Below are 22,278 nucleotides of genomic sequence, written 5' to 3' on the forward strand. Positions count from 1 at the left end.
CCACCTTATTATATAGCAAGCAACATGGCCCTCCTTAGTAAAGGCTTGCATAGACATATTTAACTATGCACAACTCACCGGTAGGGGATTCCAATTAGGCAAACTTAGCCCTCATTAGTTACAATTAGGCATTTATCCATCAAAAAGGTGGTGCTCTGTCGAAGTTAAGTGACGGCTGTCATAATATTGTTGGAGTACCAAACCAATCCAAAACGTGCATTCTCAAGAGTGAATTCTCTATCCCTTTGATAATTGAAATTTTAACTCTACATTGTGGGCATCTAAGTTAATTTACGGAGGTAGATGAAGCACATGTACAAAATATCCGTCAAACTTCATCCCAAAAAGCTAAACTAACTCATTTACTTACTTCATTCTTTTAATTACTTTGCAATCCCACGAAGCATTTTGGTAACCATTTTACTAGCCACTTATGTCTCTTATTTACTTTGCAATCCCTACTCACCATGTTGGTAATTATGCTTCTGCTCATTATAAAAAGTTGCACCACATTTCTTTTCATATCTTCATCTTTTAGAGTGTTCGAATTGTACTTTGTGGAGGCGCAATCTTCCGTATGGCAGCGTGACAACCCTGCTATTGGATTACTTTCAAAGCCAAGCCTAGTAGGCGCAATCTTCCATACGGCGGCCATCTCCTACGTAAAGCAACCAGCCGTGCAACGAGTTCATGCACTGTGACGAATCCCGCACCGCCAGGCCTCTCCAAGCGACGATTTCGTTGCCAGTCTACCAGCCCTACGCAATGCTTGCAAGCTAGCCAGGATCTCTGATGATTGACCGCTTTGGAGCTTTGAATAGCAACGTCAGTGTAGGACACTTGCGTCGACAAGTGTCGAGGTCCAAGGAGCTGCAATCGACGATTGCATGCAGCATGAATATAGTGCCAATTCAAAGCCGGACAAACAAGTCAGCAATAATGATTCATTAGCGCATGTTTGACACTTTGTTCGTTGACGCTTTTCTTACGTTGATGATTCGCTAGCCCCTTTTGTCCGTTGACAGCTCATGACCCCTTCTATTCGTTCACCCCTTTTCTCATGTGCATTGTTCGTTGGCCCCCTTTCTACGTGTACAATACTTTTGCGTTGGCCCCTCTAGTTCACCTGTGTGAGTGTGTCGTTGTGTTGGCAGGCAGCTAGTGCATGCTACTAATAAACAACAGCTAGCTAGCTCCTCTGAGCATTGGAAGCACCTAGCTACTCATTCCTCATTGGTGTAGCTAGCTATTAGCTAGCTGCTCTGAGGACTGAATGTATGCAGCTGAATTCTAAGTTCGAACAGCTCTAATCATTGCCTTTCACAAGTGAAAGTCTCAAGACTCAGAGGGGACTCTAATAACCTGTAACCAGATGCAAGGACAGTACAACCACCAATTACTTTGAGATGGGCCGTGCAAAGGACGTTGTTTGGGAGCAAGTGCACGAGGAGCAACAATATGGTGCTTTGGGTTCCAAACAATGGAAATGTAAGCATTGTGGTAGGTCTTTTCGTGGTAGTGCACCTCGAGTGAGGGCACATCTTTTTCACATCTTTGGAAAGGGTGTCAATCCGTGTGTAGGAGAAGTTCTAGATTATGTAATTCTATTTTTGGGAGGCACACCAGGTGGCCCATCAAAGAGAGCACCAGTTGAGGCCACATCAACAACAGTGGGTCCTATATCTCCTCCCAGGAGTCCCATTGTATCTGTCACATGCGGATCTCCTCATTCACTTTCATCACCTGCAGAGGAGGCTTGTTTTTCTTTTGCTAGTGCTTCCACTAGACAGGCACTAGTGCGAGTTGTGAAGCCTCCAAGGTTTCCAAATTCATCAAGGTGGGCCACGGACTCTACGAGCCAGTTGGGTCACAAATGCTTGCATCTGCTCGTCGGGCAACTCGCAAGCTCTTTTATGAGTGTGACCTTTCCTTTAACCTTGCTCGTACTCAAGCTTTTCAGGACTTTGTGCAAGAAGTGACCGAGGCTAGCCCTTCATTTAGGGCTTCATCTTCAAAGGCTTTACACACTCGGGAGAGGTCTTACAAGTTGAGAAGGAGCTACATTCTATTAAGACATCATGGGATAGATACGAGTGCTTCATTTTGTGTGATGAGTGGTCAGATGCGCCCTCTCATTAACATTCTTATATCATCTTGCGTGGGTACTATGTTTTTGACATCCATAGATGCTTCAAATGAATCTCATATAGGTGAGTGTATTTACAATCACATTAAGAAGGCAGTAAAGCATGTGCGGCCTCTAAATGTAGTACAGGTGGTTACAGATAATGCAAGTAATTGTCAGCAAATGTGTGCACTACTTAAGAGTGACTATCCGCATATCTTTTGGACTCCTTGTGCAACACACAGTTTGGATCTTCTTATAGCTTCCACAACTTCCAAGCCACTAATTGACTCCAGATCTTCACTTTCCAGATCGAGTAGTTGGTCCCATCCAATTTCCCCGGCCCTTCAAAGTTAGGAATAGTGAATGAGAGAAAACTGAGGGAGGAGGAAGGGAGAGCATGGGCTGAAGAGACTGTAGCGATCGATGTCTCTGCTGTTATACCACACAGCGAAGTCAACCAAACTCAAATTTCAGTATACCAAAACTCTGAACACACTTGACTGAACCTGAGTCACCCTCCTCACAAGGGCACAATCCTCCAATCGTGGAAGTCGATTCCCAAGAGCTTCTGAATCAAGGTCGTTCTTCAACAAGATCCTTGAGACTCCCACACCTGTGAGCCTCCTACTTGGGCTCTGATACCATGTTAGAAATTACCCAACAGAGGGTACGCACAGTGAAGACTAATAGTAATGCCCAGGAGCTCACATAGTGTGCTTGTGGGGTGTGGAATCAAAAACTTCTTAAACTTATGTGCATAGATGTGCAAGCCAATAAACAAACAATGCTCAGAGACAAATATAGAAGTAACACTATATATTTCCGTCCGTCCACAAAATAGGACAGGATACAATACCAAAAGGTTCTCCTACTAAATGGCAAGCACTTCTAGATCTCTGAACCCGCATGCTCCACCTGGAGCGTATATAGACTCTCTATCCAGATCCCTTCCGCCTTGCTATTTCACCTCCGGCCAAGTTACTTTCCAAGCCCCAAAGCGGCGTTGTTCCTGCTGATGTCGCTGCGCCTTGTCCGAGGCTTGCTACAGGTCGAGATCCTACCCGCAACCCTTGCCATCCAAGTCGCCTATTACGTGACTACATCCCGCCATGAAGGCGCCTTGAGCTACCTCTACCAAGCCCTTCATTGGCACCTAGGTACCATGCTTTTGTGCTTAGGTTCACCCCCCCCCCCCATGCTCTCCTCATATGGGGGCTTACGGATGGGGAGGTGACCATTCCAACAACTTGATAGATAATTCATATTCGCATTGATTATTTTGTGTGTGAGCACTCATCATATCTTATTTTCTTTTATGTGCACTCAGCACACAAAGTTCCCTATACATCTTGCTGATTAACTTTCTACTTTATTTCAGATTTCAGTAGAGTTTGAACTTTAGTTTTGCTTAAAGTTTAAAGTTGATGCCTATGCTCTGACTCTTGAGTTCTGTGATCTAGATTCTAGTCTATAGACTAGCAGACTATCTACAAGAGTGAAGCTGAGAACTTGATTTCTGTCCAGACTCCATGGTTGTGAAAATTGAAATATGATAAAGTTTAAGGCTTGAGCTTGTAAATTGTAATCTGAAATCTAATTTTTTGTGACCTATCTGGTATCTACTCAACTGAAATCTAAAATTTAAAGGCTTAATTGAGCTTTGTAATCTGGAGTCTATAATATATTCTAGCATTGGCCATTATAGGCTTTATGTCAAGTCATTTTCTGTGTTTTTAGCTAGTTTTGCACAGTTTTAGCATACTATATGTATGCAGGGCATTAAATGTCTATTTTTTAGACCAAAAAATACAATCTGGTTTTTTGAAACTTCACCTATTTTTTGAAACGTTTCATGTTTCAGTGTTCTGAAACGTTTCATTGAACTATGGTCACAACAAACCCCAATAAATCCAAGATCATCATTTACATTCCATGAACAACAATGGCAAAAAGAATTAAAGAATGCATTCACAAATTGACAGGTGAATGTACAATTATACTCCCTTGAGCACATACTAGTGGTTCCTGTGACTTTGCCGAAATTAATAACCACCTTTGCTCTTATTTTGGGTTCAATGAAAATAGAATCGCTCAATAAGAAATTCAGATGTGGCAAAAGTGTGAATTCGGGCCCTCCAAAGAGCCAGCACGTCCAATGGCCTAAGACCCTTCAACTGAAACTGTACCTCTTAGATACTTTGCTCTATTTCACCTCCCATGCATCATTGCAACAACCGCCTTGCACTGTCTGACCCGATTTGCCTTTTTTCAGGACTGTATGAAGCTAATTAACAGTCCTGTATGCTTAAGGTTCTGAATAGAAGCCATAACCTTCGGAAAAAGGATATAACTGAGATGGTATCAAGACTCTGGACACTACAAATGCCGATTGACTTCTGATCATTGCAGTCACCGCCATAGACTAATATCCCGAGATATTTACCACAGCAGTCTGCCCATTATGTTTGTGTCCTGGCTAAAATCCCCATCTGCTATCCAGTGACTTGAGCTAGCAGTGATATCATCATCCTAACTGATAAAAAGAGAAATGAGATCTACCCGCTTCTGGGAGCATGTAGCAGGACGACATCAGGGTGTTGTACCTGATCGTGATTCTTAAGTTGCAAAAAAATTTGCCCATCTGTACATGTGCTCAATGAGGCTTTGATTAGATTTGCAAAAAATTCACCGGCTCAACCAGTAAGGTTTCTAGAACCACCAATCAGAGATCTGAAGATTCAATTTATGAAGGATCGACTGCTCCACCCTAGAAGATTACAAGAACCACCAATCAGGTATCTTCAATCTCTTGGATCTATGAATAGCCAACCTGACAGATGGTAACTTCCGTTGAACCTGCTTCCATATCATGTTCACAGCATCATCTTTCTTCGCCGGATGTTGATATTCAAAGTGGTGAGCCACAAGCTTTAGCTGGTTCCACATCCTTAACCATCTTTTCTTGGGAAACCTCTCCAAAATGTTGAGCATATATCCTGGCCTCAACGCTTCTTCAAAAGAGAAAAACAAGCAAAAGTCTTGATAATTGAGTTCATCCTCAAATGGGAGTTCAATCTTGTCACTAATAATGACAGGAACGCAATGGCTGACTATTGCATCGAAGAGTCTGCAAGAGGAAGGTGTATCTCCTGCAGGATGAAGGCAAAATCGGGATGAGCGCATCCCATTCTGAGCCTGCAACAATAGCCAGGAAAAGTTTCATTGGTAAAGCTTCTGCAAAGTTAGGTCATCTTGCATGTTGATCACCAGACTCGCTATTTCCAGCACTCTTGTACCATCAACCTTCAGTGGATGTAAGAACAATGTTAAATTTGACTAATCTGGGCACAGCTGCGTATTTGTAAGTGTAAAATTTCCAGAGAAACAAATCAGTGATTGGGATTAAGTGAATGTCCCGAAAGCTAACAAAGGCAATACCAATTCAAGTCCCTCACTCGTAGCCAAGCTCTCTTCATAAATTACTCGGGGATGATCCTGCAGAAGCTTAGCCAATTTAATTCGTACTTTGCCATCCTGCCAGGTGCACAAAGTTGTTATCAATGCAAAACATCTAATAATGTTTAAACCAAACATGCACACACACCTTAGTATGATGTTTCAGAGATGATACATACATCCTTTCGTCTTATCCTTCCTCTGAAAAACAGTAGTATTCTTCTTGATTCAAATGGATTTGTAAGGTTGTCATTTTCATAGGTGTCTAAAACATGAGTGTAAGGGGCAACAATGTCCTTTGCAAGCCACGCAACCTTCCTGGCAAACCGCCCAAAGTCTGCAACTATAAACAGAGAGGCATTCAGCTCCTCTCTAACAAATCTGTATGCGTTAGGGTGATGCATAATTAGAACATGATCACGACCTCCTGATCTCTGCCACCATGGTGATTTTTCTAAAAACCTTACAACTTCAACCTGCACATCCAGCAAAGAATAATGATGGTGGTCATAAGGGTTTCAGCTACAGCTCCAGCTGAACTAAGACAACAATATAAAAAAGTCATAACAATATGGAGAAGTCTAAAACTTGAAAACAATGCATTAACAGGTAACATTCAGAATAATGTACCAATGAGAGCTAAACAGAGCAACCAGCGTTACCAATCTTTTTATGATACAGATTCTTTCATACAATGGATGGAGAACAACACTGCTTAATGGTGCATGCAACCATCCACGTAAAGGACTTCAATTAATAGGTGCGAGGACGACAAAACCAAGCTACAATCCACTCTCCCACAACAACAAAAAACCAAGGATTATTTCTTAAAAAATTGTCTGCAGAAAAAGAAATTTAGCTGATCCCCAGTAGATTTCCATGTGAAAATGTTGCTTTGAATAGCTTTGCCAACCATATGCAATCAAGGGATATTTTACAGAGAGTACTGTTAGAGTTAGCATCTCCTGATGTATCATATGTAGAGTGAGGGCTGTTTTGTGGGTGTGCCCGCCCTATGTGAGGCTAGAGTTGTAGGGGGGTTGGCTATGTACCTGGGCATGTGTCCCTGCCAATGTTTCGTGGAGTGCCAGCCTGTTCCAGGTACTCATGCCACACCAGGGTGCTGACATCACACACAGGGGATGGCGCGGATCAGTATGGCACTGTTCAGGGTCCCTTAGGACCTGTTTTGCTGCTGCCGGAGCAACCCCTAGGCTGCGCCTAGTCTGGGACAGCCTGGGGGGCCAGCCATGCCACCCCTGGTCAGTAGACCCGACCTATCTGGTCGGGTTACCAGGCCTCTCACCCCACCTGAGGGTAGGGGCACACCGACCTGTGTTCAGTTGGCCTGTCTAGAGGTCCCTACTGGATGGGGGCTGGGGCTATATATAGGCCCCCTTCTTACCCCTTGAATTCATCTCATTCTCGGAGGTTTTGCCCAGCAGTACAGGGCCTTTTCCTGAGATCCTGTGCAGTCTCTCTTTCCATTGTGCAGTTGATTGTTTGTGCTGTTTTCTCTCTCTTTTACTGTTATTTTCTGCTGCACTCTCACAACTACATTTAAATTAGATCCTGGCCAGCTGGGAATATTGAAAACTGGTGTTGCTGACTACCAAACTTTTCAGTTTACTAAAAGAAAAGTCGGCCCTGCTATGCCAATAGAACATGTATACTGATTAACTTTCAGCTAAATCACCAAGTGGTTGATTATTGGGTAGAAAAAGCAAGTATAGAGGTGCTGGTAGAGGTTCTGTGCTGTCATGAATTAACTACAAAGCAGCTGTAGCATGTAACAAAAGACTCATAAAATTGTCATGCAGGAAAATTTTAAAAATGAAAACAAGAGACAAAATTGTCAAGTAGAAGACAATAATTTGTGAGCAAACCATCCACTGTGTAGGATTGATCTTCATTGGCACGTTGGCCCTACGTGACCTAAGGGTACTTTGATTTCTAAGATTCTTTGGGGGTTGGCCATGTATACTCCCATGGCAGTTCGTTACAAGACCTTCTGACTGGCTGATCAATCGAAACACGTGGCCTCCAGATTTAAGGATTCACGGCGGTGATTGGGGTCTTTTTCCCCCTGGGCAATGGTCTGATTATTCTCATGGTTGATTCTCATGGGAGTAGGTTTTGCTGAGTAGTGCTTTGCAGTAGCATGTAATATTGAGTCTCTTCTGCTAGCGGCTGATAGCTGTTCGTAGCTGTCTGTGTGAAGTCTTTATGGCTTGAGTCTTGTAACTGGCAACAAACTCCATGGAGTTGACCTTTGTCCAGTTTAATTAAAAGAGCCCTTTCAGTCCATTTGCAGAGTCGTGATCTTCAATTTGTTGTGTTTCAATTTGGTTGTGATAAGAGAGAGAAAGAGAACTGTTAAATGTGTATTTCATCTCCGAATATCCAACAGTAGTATCAGAGCAACGCGAGGTTCTAGAGGATCTGCAAGAGTCTGAGAAAAGAGCTTCCGGTTCTGATTAGCAATCGAAAGGTCTTGTGAAGCTTACTGAGTTGTTAAAAGGTGTTGATTATTTCCACCATGTTGATGGCAGCTGAGAATTGGTTGATGATTGAAACATTCTTTGGATCACAACTGAATAGAGTTGAAGCAAGAACTCTTTGGTTTTCAGTGTTCACACATAGTCGCATGAAAACCCATTTCATTCTGTTTGAAACCTCGAAAACGTGAAACAGACAAAACGTTTCGAAATAGGACGAAACGCTCTCAACGAAACCTTTGTTTTGCCCAAATCAAAATACACGTTTTTGCCCCCCTTTTTGTCTAGAATCCAATGTGTTTGTGATTTGTGGGTAGCCGGTTTGGCTGTTTTGGCTAGTCTCTCTGCTAAGTAGTTAGGCAAGGGTTTCTTCTTGGATAGTCTTGGCTCTTTGCAAGTAGATTTGTACAAGTTTCTTCTGCTAATGCTTGATTCTTTTGTTCCGCTCATGGTCCTTTGCGAGCAGTTTCATCATTTCGGTTCAGTAGCATTGTGTGAGCTCTGGTTTTAAATGCTTCCCCTGTTGTCACCAAGTTGTAAATACTCCAAGTCAAAGTTTCAGTTGACCATTTATTTGATCATAGTTATAGAGTTCTCCATTTATTTAATTATTGTCAAATACTCACTAGACCAGTCTGGTTAGTCGAACGAAACTGCAGCTAGTTAGTCAAACAATCCCCCCCCCCCCCAAAAAAAGGGAGAGTTTTTACCTGTCAGTTTTCACCTGTCAGAAAGCAGACTGTCAGTACTACCTGTCAGAAGACAGAAGGGAATCAGATATTAATTGATAAAGAAATATGCATGCCTTTAAGTAGAAAAAGGGAAGTCTAATGCATTTCTGAGACTAGTTACAGCAGCCAGAAAGGGGCAACACAGTAGTGATGCTTAAGAAAGAAAAAATTGGGGTTTTCTGACTTGAGGTGACAGCCAGCTATTGGCACAAGTCTGGACTAAGTTGTGGATGCAATACACCTCTTGTTGAGGGATTTTCACTGCAAATAGAAAGGCTGTGTGCATTGGTTTATTGCTCATTGTGTGAGACTTGACAAGTTTCAAGTCAAGTTTGCAGAGATGGCTTCACAAGACCATGCTCATTCACCCCATCAGGGGATTGCAGATTCTATCCAGGTCAGGCGGGAAGAGGGCATGCAATCTAACAAGGAGAGTTTTTAAAGAGAACTGCTTGCTCAGCTAGTAGAGGCAAGAAGGGATCCTTTGTTTTGCAGATTGGTACAACCTCTAGCAGAGGAAAGGACAAAGAAGCTCCCTCTAGAGCAACCATGAAGGAGTTTAGCAGGAAGAGATCCCTGAGTACAGCTCCTGTTCTTCCTTTAGATGATGTATCCAAGAAGACTAAGAAGCCTCGTTATGAGGATAGCAAAAAGAGAAAAGGAGTTAGCTAAGAAGAGACGTCACATTAGAGGAAGAAGAAGGCCATACATCACCACAGGTCTTCAAGTTCTTCCTCTTCTTCCAGTTCCACCTCTTCATCTACATCGTCATCTTCTTCTTCTGGGTCATCGAAACCTTAGCATAAGAAGAAGTCATCCAAGGGAAAGCATGCAGCTAAGGAAGCAAAGACTAAAGAATTTAAAGAAGGCGGAAAGTCTGTCAGATTTACTACTTTTAATAGCCAATATGGTCATACAGAGAAAGCCATGCAGTTTGTAAGGCAGCTTTTGGCACATAAAAATTTTCTGATTCTTCCAAACTACGCATGGTCAGCTTGCATCTAACAAGGACAGCCAGTGCATGGTGGAGTGCACTGACCACAAATGGATCTGCACCAAAGAACTGGAAGGACTTTAAAAAGACCTTCTATAAGCAGTTCATGCCTAAACAGTTTCGAGACATGTCCTTCTTAGCTGGGAAAGTCTGCATATGGATGATGCGGACACAATGGAGACTTATAACCAAAAGTTTTGGGATGCATATCTGCAGATTGCACCCTTTAAAAAGTTCCCTAAGAAGACCCAGATAAGAAAGTATAGGGCTGGTCTTAATGCAAAGATACAGGCTGTGGTAAATACCCAGCATCATAAAGGCATATAGAACATTATGTATGCAGCCTTTGTGGCAAGTTTGATGCACATGCAGGATCCCACTACAATGCCTTCTCTATATGCCAAGACAGCATAGAAGAAGAAAACAGCCATTCCCCAGTCTGAGAAAAAAGAATTTCCCAAGGCTCAAAAGAGGGAATTTCAGCCTCAGAAGCCGAGGGGAAAACCAAGCGCAAAAGGTCTATAAGGGGAAACCGCTCTCCTGAACAAATTGCCACTATGCAAAAAGAGGGCAGATGCTTCAAGTGTGGCAAATTTCAGCATCAAGGTTTGCACCTTGGTAACAAACGGGTCCCCCTCCCAAAACACATCTCAGCCTTGCCACGAATTGGACCTGTTGAGCCTCAAATGCACTGTTTGCACACTCTTCGTCATCTCGTTTCTTCCCTTGGTCTGCAACGAAGATTTCTAGCACCATGTCACCCCTCTCCCTCCTCTCCCTCACCTCTGCATTGAGATGGGTCCCCCTCTCAAAACACACACCTTGGCCTTGCCACGAACCTATTGAGCCTCCAATGCACAGTTTGTCACCACAATGTAAATATCCTAAGTCAAAGTACAGTTGACCATTTATTTGATCATAATTAAAGAGTTTTATATGTGTTAATTATGGTCAAAGAGTTCTTTTAATGGTCAAAGGATTGACTACGGTCAAAGATACTTAACTCTAGTCAAGCAAACCTGACTTCGATCGGGGAGACTTGGTTTATTACCAAGAGGGTTAACTGCGGTTAACCAAAGAACCACAGAGCTGACTACAGTCAGAGAGTGTTGACTTCAGTCAACGAGACTTGGCATACGCCAAGAGGGTTAACCACGGTTAACCAAGATGTGCCAACTTCGGTTGGAGAGACTTGGCTATAATTAAGGCGCCTCAACCCTTGGTCAAAGCTCCTTAATTATAATCAAGAGTGTTGACTCCGGTCAACCAGAGAATAAATATATATTTTTATATTTGTTAGGTGTGCACATGTGTTCAGTGGGGACGCCCACCGTGACTAGAATTAGTCCACAGTGTGTTATTTGCATGCAAAGCGCTAACAATTAATGGGTGCCATGGTGGTGCGCTTTAATTAATTGTTGCAGGTACTAGGAAGAGTTATTTTCCTAAGCACTACGGGAGCCTGACAAGCATCTAGGAGGCGGTTCGTGTGACCAAGTGCTTTGAAGACTCCAGAATCGCCCTTAGTGGCATGTAATAGGATTTAGTCTAGATTTTAGACAAGTGGCATGTTGCCAATTTGAAATGAGCTTGAAGCTCTTGTAAGGATACACGTTTTTGGATTGTTTTATGGGCAGCTCTATGCTGAACTGTGTACTCGAATTCTCTCTCATGAATAAAAACCTTCGGGGGGGTCCAGCCCGACGTTTTGTCCTGGGCCCTAGTGCATCTACAGAGAGAGGGAGTGAGGGAGAGCTTATGAAAGTGCAATTGCTGTCTTTTATGAGCTGTAATTGCTGTCTTTTATGAGCGAGTAGGTTACATTGGTATCAGAGCAAGTTTTGCCCTCCTTTTGAAGGGGACACGATTCTAGTTGTTTGTGAGAGATGTGTATAATAGATACACGCAGATCAGCGTGAAGGAGAAGGGAATTCAAGAGCTGCGCGTGAACGTGTGTACAGTTTAAGTAAAAGAAAAAAATCAATGCACGTGATGCTGACCGGCGATGAGCAAGCTAATCACCATTTTTTGCAAATTGGTCCGCCACTAGGGAGAAAGCGCATGTAGTGCTGAGTATTGTTGCAAATCTGAGCGCATCTAAGATTGGCGTATTTGCAAATGAATAGCTCTGTGAGCACTATCGAGGGAAAAGACTCCATAATTCTACATCTGGCACTTGCCGCTGAGAACGGAAGATCCTCGGTAATCTGCAAGGAAGAGATCAGCTTACGCCTTATGTGTGACGAATTCAATCGTTGATAAGGCGTCGTAGATTGCAAACGTAGGTTCTTTCGTCAACTTGTTCCGTCGTCGATCCCTTGCGTGGGCGCTAGGTGCTGCAGAAGTAATCAGGACGCAAGCGCCGTGCGCGATGCCAGTCAGCCAACCAAGGTCTGAACCTTAGGCTGACGTGGCACAAGAGGACACCTGGCAGAGGTCTTGGCAGTTCAGCAACCACTTGGCACACAGATGACGTGGCGACCACACGTGCGAGCTGACGTGGCAGCCAGGTGGCATGCATGTCCAGGTGCTGACGTGGCAGTACATGTGGCAGCCAGCTCAGATGACGATGTGGTACTGACACATGGCAGACAGGTAGCTGATGTGGCAGACCCTGGGTTTATCTAACCTAGCCTTGGTCAGTAGACTGGTTAGAGGTCCAGTTAGTTGACCCAACCAGACCAGTCTGGTCACTGTAACTAGACTGTGACCAGTCCAGTTAGTCTAGTTGCAGACTAACCAGACCAGAACCAGTCAGTCTGGTTAGAGTAACTAGCCAGTTACTCCATCTGGTTACTGTTCTTTCCCAAAAACAAAACCAAAAAAAAAAAAGGACACTTGCAGAGACTGTTTCTGCTAGCAGATTTCACCTGCCTGTCAGACTTTTACTGTCAGAAAAGCAGCAGAAAAGCAGAGAAAACAGAGATTGGCAGAAAAAGAGTATGCATGCCTTTGAGCAGTGAAAAGAGGGAAAAACAGATGCTTTTTGAAGTCATTTGCAATAGCCAGAAAAGGGGCAATATGGTTGTTGATGCTTTGGCAACTGTGTGGGTATATGCCTTGAATTGACAGCCAGTACTGGCATAGATTGTGAATGCAAGACACCTCTTGTTGGGGTAAATTTTCTCTTTGAAAAGCGAAGGCAGCGTGCATTAGTTGCATACACAGTGTGTGCGCGAGAAATTTTGCAGATCTCAAACGAGTTGTAAGAAGATGGCTCAATCACCTATCCAGTGGGATTCACAAGATAGGGATGCGCATCCGAATCAGAGAAGTGTGCAACAAACTAAGCAAGAATTTGAGCAGATGGTACGCACTCGTATACAAGAGATGGAAAACCTCAAAAAGGATACAAGGGCTCAGCATTTGTTTCAAGCTGAAGCTATGCCTAATGCAATATATGACGTGCCAATGCCAGAGGCACACTCTCGTGTACAGCCAGAGAAAGAGAGGTCTCATAAGGGATAGTCTTATAGCAGGAAGAGATCGAGGCATCATCACCGATCTCCTAGTCCATCACCGTCTACCTCGAGTTCGACTTCTCTATCTTCTTCTTCATCAGATAAATCATCAAGGAAAAGAAGGAAACACAAGAAGTCTAGGAAGAGAAAGTCTTCTAGAGAGACCAAGGAATTCAAAGAGGGAGGTAAATCTGTCAAGTTTATGACCTACAATGGACAGTATGGTCATACAGACAAAGCATTGCAGTTCATCAAGCAGTTTGATGCTGCATTCGGCACAGAAAAGTTTTCAGAATCCTCCAAGTTAAGAACGGTCAGTTTGCACTTGACAGCGACAGCTAGTGCATGGTGGAGTGCACAGACCACAGATGGGTCAGCCCCAAAGAAGTGGAAGGACTTCAAGAAAGCCTTCTACCAACAGTTTATGCCTAAACAGTTTAGAGACCATGTTCTTCAAGATTGGGACAGTTTGCATATGTTTGCAAGAGATACAGTGGATGTGTACAACCAAAAGTTTTGGGACAAAGCATTCACTACTGCCTGGATTCTTGGAGTGAGACCTGCTCTATACTTTCTCCTTTGGGTCCCTTTGGAGATCTTTTTGAAAGGTGCAACCTGCAAATAAGCAAGGGGCAAAGAACATTCAAGACCTTATGCATTCAGCTTCAATAGCTAGTCTTGTGCCGTTACAAGATCCATCCACGGTACTATCCTTGCATGCAGGACGTGCCGAAAGAAAGAAAACTGATTTTTTAAAATCAGAAAAGAAAGAGTACCCCAAGGTTGAAAAGAAAGGGTTTCAGCCTCAGAAGCCGAGGGGTACTCAGTTTTCAAAGGCTTATAAAGGCAAATCTCCATTCACCCCTGAACAAATAGCTGAATTCCGTAGAGATGGGAAATGCTTCAAGTGCGGTAAAGAGGGGCATGTGGCTGCCCAGTGCCCAGAAAAGCCTTCAACTTCGAAGGGAAAAGAGGCAGAGAAGCCACGAGGACCGCAAAAGCCAATGGCAGGAGGAATTCCTGACATACTGGGTCATGTTTCAAACCCAGAAGAACGAGAATTGCTGCTATCATGGGGCAAAGTCAGAGACCAGCAAGCGCTAATTTTATTTGATCCAAGGGCTACTGATAATTTCATATCAGAGGACTTAGCCCTGAGGCTGGGAATAAAGACAGAGGAGTTGGGCAGGGCTTTGGATGCCGATCAGATATTCTGTGGGAATCCTGTGCCAGTTACTCCCTTGATAGGGAAGCTCCGTCTTCATGTACAGAGTTATGTGGATCAGGAAGACTTCTTCATTTCTCCACTGAAACATCATGATGTAGTCTTGGGAATGCCTTGGTTTCATCGCAAGGCAGTGAAGTTGACTCTACCTGAAAGAGTGCTGGAGTTTGTGCATAAGGGGAAAAATCAGCGTTTAGTTGCCAGGAATAAAGGGGACACTATCCCCATTGTATCTGATGTTACATGTGGTAAAGCAATAAAGTCTGCAATTTCTGCGTACATGGTTTTTGTAAAAGAAAAAAAGAATGATATGCATGCTGAAATGAATGATGCAGACAAAGATAAGTTTCAGTTTCTTGTAAACTTTAAAGATTGCTTTTCCGATGCTTTGCCAGGGGAGTTACCCCCAGAGAGACCAGAAGATCATCAGATAGAGTTAATGCCTGGTAGTGAGCCACCAAACACACCACCTTATAGAGTCAGTGCGACTCAGAGAGAGGAGATTATGGCTTAAGTACAGGACTTGCTGTCCAAAGGGTTGATTCAGCCCAGTTTTTCTCCTTTTTGTTCCCCTGTACTGCTAGTACAGAAGAAAGATGTATATACTATATATACCTTTGTAAGACTAGAATAAGTCCAATCATACAAATTTAGAAATTTTGTATGTGCGTCGATCATCGCGCACTGAACAAAATGACCATCAAGAATAGATTCCCTATTCCGCACATTGATGATGTGCTGGATCAATTAAATGGAGCTTCAGTCTTCAGCAGGATAGACTTAAAGAGTGGCTATCACCAAGTGAGGATACTGCCTCAGGATGTGCACGAGACAGCATTTCGGGTTGTATGAATACTTAGTGATGCCTTTTGGGTTGACAAATGCTCCAACCACATTCAATAGAATGATGGATCGCATCTTCTGAAAGTACAGGCATTTCACGGGTACTTTCTTTGATGATATCCTAGTCTTTTCAAAGACAGAGGAAGAGCACAGGGAACATCTTGCTATTTTCAAGAGCTGAGAAATCATCAGCTCTATGCAAACAGCAAAAAAAGTGAATTCTTCTTGGAAGAAATCCACTATCTGGGGCATATAATATCCAAGAATGGGATACAGATGGATCCAGCAAAGATCCGTGCCATTCAGGAATGGCCAGAGCTGAAAACTGTGCATGAAGTTCGAAGTTTCCTAGGCCTATGTTCTTACTACAGAAGGTTTATCAGGCATTTTGCTGATATTGCAGCTCCATTACATGACCTTACTAAGAAAAATGCAGCCTTCACATGGGGAATATCACAGAAGAAAGCATTCAATACACTCAAGAAGAAGTTGACTATAGAGCCTATTCTTGTAGTCCCAGATCTTTATCAACCTTTTGATGTTGATTGCGATGCTTGTGGAGAGTGTGTTGGGGCTGCATTACATCAGAATGGACATGTAGTAGCTTACGAGAGCCGAAGATTGCATGATGCAGAAAGATATCTGGGAACCTATGAGAAAGAGTTATTGGCTGTAATTCATGCCATCCATACATGGAAGCACTATCTTTTGGGTGCAGATTTTACTATTAAGACAGATCACCAAAGTCTGAGATACTTTTTGACTCAAACCAAGCTTTCCGAGAAGCATATGAAATGGGCAAACATGCTGTCAATGTATCATTTTCAGATTGTCCATACCTCAGGAATTCGGAACAAAGTGGTAGATGCCTTGTCCCGAAGACCCCAGGTCAATAATGTGACTATTGCTTATCATCAAGACCCGGAAGGCATGAGGGAGCAATATGTTAGTGATGCGGATTTTGGTGAGATTTTACAGCAAATGCAAGAGGGGCAATCCACCAGTCACTATTCCCTGAAAGATGGGTATCTAATGAAAGATGATTGCCTATGCATCACCCAGGAGATGAGGAAAAAGACTTTGGAGGAATGCCATGCACCTCCCTACGCTGGACACAGAGGAATTACAGCAACCACTTTAGCACTAGAGAGGTATTTCTTTTGGCCAGGGATGCGGAAAGATATATATCAGTTTGTTACTGAATGCCTTACGTGTCAGAAAGTCAAGTATGACAGACGGAAGGCACCTGGCCTACTTATGCCTCTTCCCGTGCCTCAGGCACCATGGGAAAGTATTACAATGGACTTTATTTTTTATTTGCCAAGATCAAAGTCAGGGAATGATGGGATTTGGACTATCATTGATAGATTCAGCAAGCAAGCTCATTTCATTCCGGTTCGCAAAACCATAAAGGCAGATCATATGGCTAAGCTTTTCATGGCACAGATCTTTAAGCATCATGGTATGCCTAAGTCCATTGTTAGTGATCGAGATCCCAGAATGACCAGTCTATTCTGGAGAGCTTTATTTGATAACATGGGGACGAATCTGAATTTTTCTTCTTCTTTCCATCCCCACACAGATGGTCAAAGTGAAGTAGCGAATTCTACAGTTTTGGATATGCTGAAATGCTACGTGGGTGACCAAGGTTCAGACTGGGAAACGTACCTACCGTTGGTAGAGTTTGCTTACAATAATACAGTACATAGCTCTACAGGGAAAGCCCCTTTTGAGGTCATATATGGGAAGGTGATTTTGCCACCTATATTAAGGACCAAAGATGAAATATTTGTAGCTGATCAGTTTGTGAGAGACCTCCAGACAGCTTACAGCCAAGTCCGGACAGCAATCGAAAGGTCTCAAGAGAAACATAAAAGAGCTGCAGATAAGCATAGGAGACAGTTAGATCTCAAGGAAGGGCATTAGGTACTTTTGAAGTTTGAAAAAGCTAGGCTCCGAAAGTTTAAAGGCAAACAGAAAGTGTATGCAAAGTTATCTCCCAAATACTATGGCCCTTTCAGGGTTACAGAAAGAATAAATGAGGTTGCATACAGGTTAGCATTGCCAGAGCATTGGAGGATTCACAATGCATTCCATGTGAGTCTTCTAAAGAAATTCCAGGGGCCAGAGCCTACAGAACCAGTATCATCTTGGATAACCGTGGTTAACCCTCTTGGCGTATGCCAAGTCTCGTTGACCGAAGTCAACACTCTCTGACCGTAGTCAGCTTTGTGGTTCTCTGGTTAACCGCAGTTAACCCTCTTGGTAATAAACCAAGTCTCCCCGACCGAAGTCAGGTTTACTTGACTAGAGTCAAGTATCTTTGACCGTAGTCAATCCTTTGACCATTAAAAGAACTCTTTGACCATAATTAACACATATAAAACTCTTTAATTATGATCAAATAAATGGTCAATTGTACTTTGACTTAGGATATTTACATTGTGGTGACATTCCCCTTGGCTTCTATTCAGTTGACCTCAACTGAAAAGCTTCCTTGTAAACATCCAAAAGCTGTGGATGATCGGATAACATGTCTTCGTCCATCCACTTGGCATCTAATGCCGTATAGTTCTTGAATTTTACAAGATACTTGTAAAACTCCTTACCCTGAGGGCCTTTGCGTACAGTATGGTACACAATTTGCTCTGGCTGAAGGACCTCCTCCAGCTCATCCACTTCTGCTCCACCTCCTACTATCACATCATGCTTTCACCAGAGGACAAGAAGCAGGTTGAGAACAGTGTGATAAGAGCAATCATTGGGTGTCTGGTGGGCCTTACCCCCACAAGGTTACAGGTCCATATTGGGTACAGGCGAGCTGCACTCAGGAAGGCAGTCACATCCAAGAAGTGACAATATGTGGACGTGGGGTCTTTGTGATCTAGATTTCCATGGACCACACCTGGTTAGCTTTATACCTTAGTACCCTGGTTTCACTGACACATCACCATATCCAGAGGCACCTGGTGGCGTTGAATTTCCCAAGCATACCACAAGAGTATTAAGAGTATTCTCTCTTCGATTTGTGCCAGGTTCAGGATGGTTTTGAGCCCCCCAGGACAGTAATCTCAGTTCATATGGATGATGGGATGCTGAAGGTCCGACATGTGGTCACAGATGACTCCATCTACCCTCTTGCATCTCTTTGGACCCTCTTTAAACGGGTAGTGCTCCAACAGGTAGAGGTTGCAAGGCTTCCAAGACAGTCACTGTTGTAGGGAGCTCCCTCCCCATAACTCCACATTTGTTCTCAAAAGCATAGCAGTTGGAGCAGCCAGCATGAATACTCGGTTCAGAGTAATTGCCCAGGTATTTGAAGTAACCATGGTTCATGTGCTCTCACAATTGCCTACCCAAAATATCATGGAATTTTTTTCTCTGTCATTCATCATGTTCACCACAAAACTCCAAAGAAAACACGTAGATCATATTCACGCATGCAAACAGAATCACGCAAAATAATGTCCATCTTTATCCTGAGCTACTTCTTCATGCCCACAACATGCATGATGGAATGCAAGGAATAGAGACACGGCACATCATGAGAAGCCCTTTTAAAATTAAATACGAATCGTATACACGGCTACGCACATCCTCTGTTTCCTATAATGATTCCATTGTTAAGCATTTTCCTAACGGAGGATGAAAATTGCATCTTTGCGAAGTGATAAAATGCACCTGCAAAATGCGGTCCTTCTCTGTCTCTGGATCCAGCATATTTACACCATGGATGTTGAAGCTCAAAGATGAAAAGAAGGGCATGAAAAAGATATCAGCCTGGCCTGGATCTGCAACCCTAACTGCTGCTCTTTCTTTGACATTTTCTCCCTCATTTTCTAAAAGATAAATCATCATCCAGTACTCCACACTGTGCTGCCCTCTTAATCCTGACCTTGACGTCCAATGAGGAATGCTCTCATTTATCCAAGGCAGATCCTGATGAGGGCCAGGTTTTATCATCCCCAAGTTGAATTTCCGAGGAATGTCATACATGTACACTCGCAAGGGACCCTCACAGTTTCTGAATCTGCCCAGGGTGTGTTGTGATATGTCCAAAAGGCCAGTATTTCTGGCAATACTTGAACCATGGACAGTGTCACGGAGATAAACCAGATGTGTTGAAAGTGATGACCTCAGGTCCCATGTTGTCGATATAAGAAGGAAGACGGTGAGGACTACAAGAATGGCTAACCATACAGCTGCCTTTCCGCTAAATTTACCGAGCATTTTGGGAAATAATTGTGCTGCTTCAACAATAGACCACACCCAAGCTATTGCAGGTAAAACTTTCGCCTGGGAAAAAAAAACAAAGAAGTGAATTATATATTCCTTCAAACTACACCTATTAAATTGGTACTCTGGAGACAACATAACGGAAAGAGAAGGTTAGTTTTCATATTTACAGGATTTGATTTCCCAGGTGTCCATCTGAACGATTCGAGCAACGATTGTGCCAAAATATAACAAGGTACGAAAGAAGAACCTACAAAAGCACCCTCATGATATGAAGCAGATACCTGTAACAAAAGAAAGGCTGATGTGCCCCACGGCTGCTTTTAATTGTCCCACTAGAGTGTAGGGCAAAAAGCCGAAGCATAATTGATTCTCACGAAAAGACGTGATCTCAACTTGTGTATGAGAGAAGATTTAAGTAGCGAAATCCCCCTCCCGTGAATAATCGCTCCAGCATGACATTCGCATCGTCCGAAAGGAATCGCCTCTGACGTTAAGTAAGTGCCTCACCGAAACAGAAAACGCGTGCCCATGCTGCGCGAACGTTTGATATGCCTCCCTATAGCTGTAAAACTTGTGCAAAACCTCGGAATCCCCTCGACAATGGCAGCGGCCACTAGTAATCTGTCGAGGTTGCATGCATACGAGACTGAGTCTAGACAGGAATGCCACACCCGCGGTCCCATTGCAAGGACAGACTTTTCAACACAAAAAAATGGTTAATGCTTGCATAATCGAGAAATTGCAAGAGGGAATGAGAATACCGCCGTGAGATCCTTTTAAGATCCAAGAGACAATGTTCCACCAGGAGAGATCGACACGAACCAGATGCAAGCTTCAGTCGTAAAGATTCAAATTGGTGATCAGGATGCAAGTACAGGAAGCAGCAAGAAAGGGATCAAAAAACTGCGAAAGAAGAGATGGGAAACCAAAGCGGGGAAGCGCAGAATCACTGGAGATGGAAGAATGGGGAGAGAAGACTAAATCTGGCGAGGAGGGATCGCCATAGCCGATGAACAGCAGCAGCAGCTCGCCTGCCTCAATCATCCCTGCCTGCATAGCTCCTCCCCCATCCTAATCCCTGTCCTTAATCACTTTTTATTATTATCTTTTAATCACCCCTCTTCCTTAACTAACAATTCATCTTTACGTTAGGCAGCCTATGGGGAATTTTTGGGTTTCTTGACCTCTCCTTCAGCCACGTGTCCTAATATAAGCCTTGGATTTAATTTTGATATGAAGGCGGCCTACAACACTTTATGAAAAGCATGCTTTTGGTATTAGCACTTCTTACTACAAACTTTCTATCTTTGATGCCCTTTGTAAGCGGAACAACCGGAGTTATACTCATGCCACTTGGGGGCACTGCTCTAAGCATGTGTGCCTCTTGTTTCTTTTCCTTTTCAATTCCTTTGATTTGTCTTAGGTGGCCACGTTTTCCTTGCCTTTCCACGCAAACTTTGCTCGCAGCATGCACACTTACTCCAGCCTCGAGGTGTCTCGAAAAAGGCTCTTCTCCAGCCTCAAAAACAAGTTGACCTCCTCATCTTTCTGCTCCCAGAGCGACATACCTACTTTACCTACAATGCACAAAGGTGCCACCCTCAAAACTCCTCCCATGATCCTCTTCTTTAAGCTTTTTCTCAATGGGACCACACATTTCTCAATTCATACCTATGCCGTGGTTCCAATAATAAGCAAAGAAGACATGCTGCAAAGAAGACATGCTACAACATCCACTTTATTGGTTGGCTACTCACTCCTCCAAGAATTTTTATAATGTGTGACCTCCACTTTATCCTCTACATTATTGAGGGGTAAGAAGACAAAAGAATGGGTCTTTACTTATATTTTAAGACTAGTAGTTCATATTATGTCTCTTTAGGAGGTTTATTTAGGGAAATAATAAGAATAAAGTGGGGATAAGATCGAGTGAAATTTCGAGGTTCTTAAGGTAAGTGGACCTATATCAGATGTAACCTCCATGAACACTATTGAGTTTCCTAGCATTGAGAATAGATTTGTTTGTTCTATTAGCCATGTCAATCTTTTATTCGAGATGACATTAAATATACTATCAAACCCCCATTTAACCCTTGATGCAACACCGTGCCTCTTGTTATTCATCAAGGTTGCCCATTTTATTTTTACCTTCATTCCTTACAATGTAAGATCATGTTTAGAGGCCTTTCTTCCTATTTCAAATACATTACTTAAGTTCCTTCCTACAAAGGTCTTCGTTTTCTTGTTTCTCTATTTTTGTGTCAAGAAGTCTTGAGTTTGACTCTCGATGCTCCACCCTCCAAAAACATCTTGAGGTTGGGCTTTGTATTTTAAGAATGACTTAGATCTTTGTTCAAAATGTTATCCTTCAAAAACTAATTTTATATTAAATTTGATAAACCTAAAAGGTCCTTGTTTTCTTGTTTCTCTATTTTTGTGTCAAGAGGTCTTGAGTTTGACTCTCGATGCTCCACCCTCCAAAAACATCTTGAGGTTGGGCTTTGTATTTTAAGAATGACTTAGATCTTTATTCAAAATGTTATCCCTCAAAAACTAGTGTTTATATTAGAATTGATAAACCTAAAAGGGATCATATTAATGCTTACCTTGGTATCCCAAGAACTATAACCTCATTCCAAACTTGTGCCATAGAAATAGCATTGAGCACATGTAACTGAGAAGGAAGATCTTACCCATAGCCAT

The 22,278-nt window shown here is 42.9% G+C and overlaps 1 protein-coding gene across 3 annotated transcripts; it reads right to left on the minus strand.

Annotated features, from left to right (window-relative positions):
- Positions 1–4,060: 4,060 nt before the first annotated feature.
- Positions 4,061–20,615, minus strand: LOC147903845 (putative arabinosyltransferase ARAD1). Of its 3 annotated transcripts, XM_087401596.1 has the most exons (7): positions 20,337–20,615; positions 19,857–20,196; positions 19,018–19,632; positions 6,009–6,060; positions 5,764–5,921; positions 5,567–5,662; positions 4,061–5,323 (listed from the first exon to the last, which is right to left on the minus strand). In XM_087401596.1, the coding sequence occupies exons 3-7, from the start codon at positions 19,564–19,566 to the stop codon at positions 4,904–4,906; spliced, it is 1,275 nt and encodes a 424-aa protein (XP_087257722.1). In that variant the 5' UTR covers positions 19,567–19,632; positions 19,857–20,196; positions 20,337–20,615; the 3' UTR covers positions 4,061–4,903. The 3 variants fall into 3 exon arrangements, with proteins under 3 accessions (XP_087257722.1, XP_087257704.1, XP_087257713.1); XM_087401578.1 differs by having other exon boundaries at positions 5,764–6,060; XM_087401587.1 differs by having other exon boundaries at positions 5,764–6,060; positions 19,857–20,615.
- Between the last annotated feature and the right edge of the window lie 1,663 nt (positions 20,616–22,278).

The sequence above is a fragment of the Dipteris shenzhenensis genome, chromosome 3 (genome assembly GCF_047967505.1).
Source record: "Dipteris shenzhenensis isolate YYH24624 ecotype China chromosome 3, Dip_SZ_1.0, whole genome shotgun sequence".
In the NCBI taxonomy this organism is placed as follows: domain Eukaryota; kingdom Viridiplantae; phylum Streptophyta; class Polypodiopsida; order Gleicheniales; family Dipteridaceae; genus Dipteris; species Dipteris shenzhenensis.

Bases quoted from the DNA above. Each gene is read 5' to 3' on its own strand.
- LOC147903845 (XM_087401578.1), bottom strand. From the start codon at position 19,566: ATGCTCGGTAAATTTAGCGGAAAGGCAGCTGTATGGTTAGCCATTCTT. The intron at 5,663-5,763 runs GTATGTATCATC...TGCACCTGGCAG, and splicing joins GAAGGATAAGACGAAAGGAT to GATGGCAAAGTACGAATTAA. The intron at 5,324-5,566 runs GTATTGCCTTTG...CTATTGTTGCAG, and splicing joins CGAGTGAGGGACTTGAATTG to GCTCAGAATGGGATGCGCTC.